This window comes from Augochlora pura, chromosome 9 (assembly GCF_028453695.1).
Source record: "Augochlora pura isolate Apur16 chromosome 9, APUR_v2.2.1, whole genome shotgun sequence".
NCBI lineage: Eukaryota > Metazoa > Arthropoda > Insecta > Hymenoptera > Halictidae > Augochlora > Augochlora pura.
Window position 1 is genome coordinate 1,734,927 of NC_135780.1, and position 8,652 is coordinate 1,743,578.

The 8,652-nt window shown below is 43.7% G+C and overlaps 1 protein-coding gene across 1 annotated transcript; it reads right to left on the minus strand.

The window, feature by feature from the left end:
* Positions 1-1,020: 1,020 nt before the first annotated feature.
* Positions 1,021-7,690, minus strand: LOC144475104 (uncharacterized). The gene is made up of 12 exons (XM_078190683.1): positions 7,667-7,690; positions 6,556-6,643; positions 6,287-6,449; positions 5,984-6,172; positions 4,661-4,772; positions 4,186-4,376; positions 2,974-3,024; positions 2,695-2,783; positions 2,453-2,612; positions 2,181-2,375; positions 1,658-1,769; positions 1,021-1,290 (listed from the first exon to the last, which is right to left on the minus strand). Exons 2-12 carry the CDS (start codon positions 6,635-6,637, stop codon positions 1,093-1,095), a joined length of 1,542 nt encoding a protein of 513 aa, XP_078046809.1. The 5' UTR covers positions 6,638-6,643; positions 7,667-7,690; the 3' UTR covers positions 1,021-1,092.
* Between the last annotated feature and the right edge of the window lie 962 nt (positions 7,691-8,652).

Here is an 8,652-nt window from a genome sequence, read left to right on the forward strand (position 1 = left end):
GGGTCGTCGTAGACCGAGAACCTTTCGCGGAATTTCGTCGCGGTCGCGGCGCGCTGTATCGCGTCGGGTGTATCGTCGCGTCGGGGGTTCCGAAGAGATAGGGATTTATCGGGGATCGCAGCCAGAATCCGGGCCGGGCCGGGCCGGGCCGGGCGCGGGTGCAACGAGCCCGTCTTTCGTCTTTCGTCTTTCGTCGGGTGCATCGGTTTCGCATCGATTTTCGGCTAATTACGCGCCGGGGCTCGAGCCTTAAGGGATCCCGGGTGAATTAGTCGAAGAAAGCAACGGGAGCGACGTAATCGATGCACCGGTGCAGGGCCGACAGGAAAAGCCGGGAATTTATCGGTCACCGGAATGTCGGGCCGGTGTTGGTTCGATCGTGCTGGAGCCTTTGCCGATGCTGAACTCCCTCTCTCTCTCTCTCTCTCTCTGTTGGCGAAAACCAGGGTTGCTCGAGGCAGTGGGAACTGCGTCGAGTTTTGCTTCTCTATCAGATAACAATTACGCATCGTTTGCGCGAACTGTGACAGAAGCTAACGCGTTCAATTCTGTGGATTTGTTTAGTATTGCTAACTACATGGGGCGAGATTCGCTGCTAATCTACCGATACTAGTAGCATATGTAATCATTAATGAGGACAATATGGATTATTTATTTATTCTTCTGCTAGAATAACCTTTCAATATAGAAGAAATTAATAAGACTGTAGTAAAGGCTGCTCGCTGAATAGAAAAGATATCATTAATTGCCTCTTTACATAACGCTTGAATGAGTCATTTGAGGACGCAAAAAGATCCAAAGTGGCACAAAAAGGATTCGCGTCCAGAGATTTACGAGCTATTGGATATGAATCACCCGTATTCGTTTCTCTCGCACGATATTCGAGCGCGATATTAATCCTTTGCAATCGAAACCATTTCAACTCTAAAGTGAAAATAGTTCTCTACAATATCTCCAGTTTGTGAGATACTTTGATTTTGATGATCATTCTAGGATTAAAGTGCACAAACTACGTCGATCTGCTAACTAAATGAATTTATTCGTTTATAAAAAGAGGCATGGTAAAGGTACAATGGGCCAATGAGATGTTCATTATCCGGTAATCATGTCGATTAAGTCGCTGAAGCTTAATTTGCCCAAAATCCCGTCCAACGTTTTCTTCACTAAATCTCCAGCAAATTGGGATACCTGTTCTTGATAATCGACGAGAATCTGTGGTACTATTTCGGATACGATCTTGCTGAGAAGTTTCGATGTCTCGTCGTCATCGAACAATCCACTGGCATCGAACTGTAATATTAACAATTGACCATATTTAATTGTAATTCTTAATCAAATTCGTGAACTGTAATAAGGGTTCACAAAGATCATCTGATTATTTAACACGTTCGCTAGCAGCGTCACTAGCCTACGTAGTTATATTTATTATACTTATCGTATTAAATATGAAAAAATATCGTCGAAGAGAAGCTATGAATTCTTTAAATATCATGTTACGTGTTAGAATTGTCAATAATTACATTCGCAAAATTTATTTAATGTTTTTTGCGCGAAATAGAAAATCGTGGTCGTCGCAAGTAATATGTGAGGCTGCTATAGCGATCGTGTTAATTTGTTCATGCTCTCATCACGAATGTCAACTTATGGATACTCTTACCTTGAGTTTCTTTAGGCCAATCTTCACGTCTATTGTCCTCACGTACAACTTGTCCTCATCGTTTATGCTGATGCTCAGGTCTACATCTACATCGAGACCCTGTATTATAGCCCTAAACGTCGAGAAGATACGGTTCGATTAATTTCTATAGACAATAGCAGCCCCTTCGTATCTCTCGCAGAGTCTCGCGAATGGAAACGCTTTTATCCGACTCGGGCAACTCTGTTTTATCAACGCTAGGGAACTGACTGATCCACCGAGAATCATGCTCTCGTCGGCAAAAGAGTTTCCTTTCGATGTTGGTAAGAGTTTCGTCTTATCGCTTGGAGATAACGTTGGCGAGACGGGTTCGCGCCATTCGATAATATTTATCGCGATTTAATTAGAATAAACGTGATTTAATATCGGGATTTAATCATTGGACTATGGACCATTAAACAAATACGGTCGGGAGCTGGAAGCAATGACTTCCTTCGCAAGTTCGTTTCTGTTTTTTCGAAATGATTTATTAAATAATACTTACATTATAGTACCTGACCCCCACAGCGACATATCACCCGGCAGTTTCGCCTCCCTTATTTTGTACTTGGTCATAAGATCGACATCGGTCCAGTTCAACTTGATGCTGGCTTTTATTCCAATTATACTGAAGTCGGCTTTTAGGATGTCAAAGTTTGACAAACCGGTTGCTCTCAGATCGTCCAGTATAGCATCCAATCTATCGTTGCGAATCGAACACAATCATTCAATGCCTGAACGAGTCACAACATCACCGAAAATGGAAGGTGTCCTTACGTGACGAGTTTGTTGCTTAAAGCCAGCTCAAAGTGGTCCTTTCTGAACGGGTCTAGAACAGGGATGGCGGGTTTGTCGTGGCCAGTTTTCAGCCATTGTTTCACTTTCTCGAGGAAGCCGCGGAGTTTTCCCTCTTCGAGAGTGCCGATCTCGACCGGTTCTGAAACAGGACTCGTTCAGATCGACTGAATTTTCACGATCCTCGACATCGCGAAAGTCTCAGGGTCGAAACGAATGCTCACCAGCATCATTCGGATACAGGTCATCTTCGAACGCGTGGCACGAGATTGCCAACGCCGCCAACAGCAACAACACGATTGCACGCATTTTCCTGAAAATCGAATCACTTTAATTCTCTCACATTTTCAATTCCATATCAATGCTTAGCTAACAATCCACCGTGGAAAATTGGTTCTCGTATCACAGAATAAAATAGTGCTTCGATGCGAACCGTGCGAACGCAGAGACATTGAGAAAGAATTTGATAATCGATCTTTTGCAAACTGTTGACAGATACTCACGTTTTTCCGTGTCTGCGACGTCGACGCGATATATATAACTGCACTCCAACACTGGTCAACACCCGTAATTGTCACTTATATAGTCGTCGGTATCAACCACCTGAACTTTAGGTTCCATAATCGGATACTCGTTATCTGGTACCCTCGATCGTTCAATCAGAGACTCGACAGATTCGATTGATCAAGGTCGGATGACTATTTTCCGCCTCCGGGAGGTAAAGGTGATGTCTTTCGAGCGCATGTATCGGTTGACGCGGACAAGATAAATGTATACGATTGTTTTTTTCGATCTCCGTGGAATGCTTTTCGACATTGTTCTCGACCCGATGCGCTGATAAACTATCTCCGATCACTGCGGATTGCGGTCATTGTTTTCGATACAATGAATAGGTATCCTCTCTCTTTGCAAATGGTGGCTGTTCCAGGCTGCAGCCTGCGATATATCGCGAATTTCATCTACTGATTTAATAAATCAAATACGTAACAATCTTCCACTTACAATACTTGTTTCCATCGGTCCAATTTTCGAAGTAAATCGACCACTGATTCGCCGATTTGACAAACAGCTGGAGCGCCCTGTCCTATTGGTAGATATCTACTGATTGCTTTGTAACCCGTTGGCTGGTAGTACACCAAGCAGTTTCCGCGAATTTCCATCGCTTGCATCGCGGCACTCGGATCGATGCTGCGGCGAGATAAGTATTTATCGTGGCCTGAATCCTCTCGGTGCATCGATTTCGCATAGATTTTCAGCTAATTACAGGACTGGGATTAAGGGATCTCCGGTGAATTAGCCGAAGAAGGCGACGAGAATCTGGGAATTTATCGTGCCACCGTTTCGATGGCGTTAGAACCTCGTCGATGTTAATTCTTCGCTCTTCGTTTCAATTGAAATGTAAGCCAAAGGATTACCCCTACAATATTCATTAATTATCGCGTATCTTTATTCGGAGCGCGCGTTTTTTCTGGAGCACGCGTTCCAGTTGCTATTTGAAAACAAAGTTCTGAATAGCGTTGCAATTGGTTTTAGAACAATCGTAATAATTTACACGCAGCGATGACTGCAACGAGCATCTCAAATCGTACACTTTTGGGTTGGGGTTATTAGACCACGCCAATTTTTGTTAAACAAATGTAATTTATTCATTAATAAAATTTCAGATAGGACAAGATAGGAGCACTCTCATACGGGACAAGAGTGCCGTGATTTACTGTATGAGGTCGATAAAATCTTGATACGACATGTCTCCTAGAATGTTGTTCAATGCTGATTCCACGTATCGGCTAGTAAAATATGACACATCGTCCTTATTGTCGACGAGCATCTGCGGGAAATTGTCAGATATATACTTGCTCAGTTCCTCCGACCTGGTTTCGTCGCCCATTAAACCACTGGCGTTGAACTGCAACATTAATCGTGTCAATACAGTGTTCAAGAACATCGACTGATCTAACGAAATTGCATCTAATAAAATGCCGACTTCGCGTTATTTTTACCGTTCGTTTCACGTACATATTTTCACGAAGATCATTCTATAATCGCTGCAGAAAAGGTAGGAGATCCAAGTGAGAAAAGCGATTGAACTCAATTGAAAATAATTTTCAATTTCGAAAGTAGTTTTCTCGCGATTTTGGCGAAAATAGTGTTCGTATGTTAGAAGCGAAATTATTAACATTTGCCACTTACTTCCAGGGAGTCCAGACTAATGTCCGTGTCCACATCCGACACGTACACATTGTTCCCACTATTTTGGCCGATTCTCATGTTCAGTGTTACCTCGAGACCCCTCGCTATCAGTCTGAATACGAGAAAGACAAAGTTTCATTAATTTCTACCCTGTTGACGATGATCGTTCGATACGATTATTGATTTCCTATAGCCAATTCCCGAGCAAGGATTCGAAAATCGAATTGCTCCATTTCTCTCAATTTTTGAATAAAAAAAAACGAGCGTGAAAAGTAAAAATGTTAGAAATTTCTAATTGATCTTAAAAAATAGAGAAGAGTTTCCCGAATTTAGTGGAATACAATTTACTAATTGCTTGCCGTCTTAAATAATTATAAATTAATCTCAAATCGAAAACCTGGGTAGAATTTTCGTGGTAGACAAAGTACTTTTCGGAGAAACACAAAATTGTTGAATTTTGACATTAATTTATAGTTATTTAGGAGCAAGAACAATAAGTAAATTGTATGCCACTATGTTCGGGAAGCTCTCCTCTGTTTTTTAACATTTTTGCAATCATGCTGTTTTGCCTTTCATGCAATTTTTATTTATCGGCAAAAATTCTGGATGTTTGAGTTTGATTTTGTGTAATTCGAGTCTTTGGGTTGTTAAACTCGCAAAGATCAATTGTCAGAACATTTTTATTGGATTCGGGTAACTCTGTTTTAACAACGCTAGGGAACAGCGTGACCAACCGTGTTTTCGTCGGCAAAGAATTTTCAACGCTGATACCAGTTTCGACGTATCACGCGCAGATAACGTTACGTTGCGGAGTCGAGTAATCCGTCTCATTCGATAAGAGATCGTTTTCGACTGGAATTTGAACGAAGGCGACGCTGATTATGTATCAACGTCGACAGGAAACAGCGAAGAGTTCGCGTAATGTATTAACAATAACATGACAAGCCGATCAAGATGGCCAGTTACACTTTTTCCAATTTACAGTCGTTAAAACCATTTTACGGAATTTTTACTATTTTATTTGTTTTACTGTATTTCACGGAATCTATGATCGCACGTAAATTATAACAAAAATGGCATAAAGATCTACATAAATAAATCGTCTTATATTATCAAGCAATACACGTTAGTTATTTTTAGGGCTTGGCAGGTTTATTGTTACAAGTAGTCTTTGCTGCGAAGCAAAATGAATGACCCGATATGAAATTGTTACCTAATCAGTGAAAACTCGTACACGCCACGACAGGCTACAAGCGATTGATCGCGAGTCATTGAAAAGAGTGCAAGTCATTGTCGGCAGACGAAACGATATGGAATACTTACACCATAGCTCCCATTCCAAACATCATTGACGATCCCGGCAGTTGCGACGAGGTGATCTCGTACATAGCCAGAAGATCGACGACTTCCCATCGTAAGCTGACAACAGCTTGTTGGTTGTTGAACTCGCCTTGTTTCACAGTATAATCCGACAATCCGGTCGATACCGCGTTATTCAGTATTCCTATCAACCTATCGTTGCATATCATTGCACAACAATCAGTTTTTTAATAATCCGCCGATATAGAAGCTTCGCACGATTCAAACATCTTGCCGAAGCTGATAGAAAATTAAAGGTGTTCGTACCTCAAGAACGGGTTGTTTATATTCAGCACCAAGTCGGTGTTCTTAAAGGGATCCATAACAGGGATGCTTGGTTTGGTGTAGCCATCTTGCAACCATGTTTTCAGCCTCTCGAGAACATCGAGGAGTTGTCCGTTTTCCAACGGGACGTTGAACCCGAGCGGCTCTGAAACAGGACGATGCAGGTTCGCTTGTTCCGATTGAGTTCGAGATCGAATTATCGAGTAATCCGCTCGAAGTCGTCAAAATTTGAAAATTCATTTGCCACTCACTCTGCAGCTTGAATTTGCTCGTGTCCGCGTCGCACGAGGCCGCGATCGCGACCAACACCACCACCAGCACGCGTGCACGCATTTTTTTCTGAAAATTAAAAGCTCGTCAGCGCACCAGCTCGCGTCGATCCACTTCGTGCACCGTTCGACGTTCATTCCGCGATCAAAGTCTCGATGAACGAAGTCGAACCGGATGTTCAATTTCGCTTCGAGAACTTTGGATTCTTCCTCGGAGGATTATTTTCAGGGATGCTCGATGGTTCTCCTACTTTCGTTTTAATCGTACCAGCTAATTGCGAAAGCGACGCGGTGAAAACTCGGCAAAGTTTTGTTTTTTTTTAAAGTGTCGAGCTCTAATTGTAAAAGTTCGTAAAGTAAATCGATCACTTCCAGCACGCGAAATCGTCAATATTATCGACGTTACTGAAAATCTGTACTATCTAAGAACAATGGCGGGACTATTTCGGAAGATAGAGCGTTTCGAGTCGATGGTCCCGATGCTTCTGCAATGGCGTCGCCGCAACGACGCAATAGTCGATAACACCCGGGATTACTGCGACTTCCAACTTGGAATTTTCCAGAGACGTTTCCGAAGAGTTGAGCTACAAGATTTCGCCAAGAGAGCAGCCGGTTGTTCCCGGCAAGAGAAAGAAATTGCCGCCTTAATTGAATATCCTCTCGGGTGGCATTTCGCCGCGGCCCGCTTCGCGACGCGACGCGGGTCCCGTGGTTAATTGCGCGGATACGGTCAGGCCGCGATTGTTTTTGACAGATTTCCGCCGCAGAGTTTCACTGACTTTTCCCGGCCGCGGCGTTCAACATCGAACAAACACGTTCAACCCGCACCACCCTCTCGCAATTCGAGTTGCGCGAAGCCCCCCCCCCCCTCCCCCTCCCCCCCCGTTGCACTCCTGCCGGACGTGTTCGCCATAAATTCCTTGTGCTCCCCGACGAACAAAAGAATCGGTCGTGCAGACAAATCCCGAGAAGTCCCGGGGTAAAAAAATCCACGAAATTACGTTCACAATTACGAGAGAGAGAGAGAGACAGAGAGAGACACACACCGCGGCGGAATCTGAGAACGATCGGCGCGATCGCGGTAGATACTCACGCAGTCTCGCGGTGTCCGCGCGTTAAAAAAATTGCACTATAGCACCGGTCGACGTCGATAATTGTCTCTTATATAGGCGTCGGTATCGGCCGCCTAAACTTTTCTATCCATAATCGGATGCTCGTTATCGGGACCGCTGAATCGTTCAATCAACGACTCGAAAAATTCGATTAGTCGAGGTCGGATGACTATTTTGTACCTTTCGGGCGCATGTCTCGGCTGACGTGAACAAGATAAATGGAAGCGCTCCTTTTTCCGCGCGCGGCGAATACTTTTCGGCATTGTTCGCGGCCCGATGCGAGGCGAGGCGAGACGAGGCGACGCGACGCGACGCGACGCGGCACGACGCCGCTGATAGATTATCTGCGGTGTCGGCGGATTGCGGTCGTTGCGTTCAATAGAGCATTAGGCTTCTTTCGATCCCCGTAATTCCCAGAATTCTACTTTCGCGCGTCCCGAATATTTCTGCACGGGCAACTTGTTGATGGAGCCCTTAATCCGGTTAGATCTGTCGATCGGATTCTCTTTGATCCATCCGTTTATTCTTTAATCTATTTTCGTGCCGCTGAATTATGGGGGCCGAATCGGATGTCATAGTCGAACCTGCCGTCGAAATACTCATGTCGCCTTCCTAGGAATTCGATCTTATCGGGGGAATGATTCATTCGAGTCAAAGGAAACAACAATGGGCCAAGATTATTATCGGCTCGTGGATTATCTTTGATACGTGTTGGGACATTCTTCGGGTGTTTCGATACGGTTGCAAGTTTTTAAACGTGTCATTTGAACCGTTCCTAATTTAATCGCATTCCCGCTTCTTCAACACCATTGTTATATGGACCGTTTATTTTGAAAGCGGTGTATGTCCATTTTCTCTTGTTTCGAGAAGATTGAAGGTTAACGTATCTGTTAATTAAAAAATTTAGGTAAATTATATGAAGTCTGGCAATGTTTCTACTGTTTTATCAATATGTAATTTGATTATG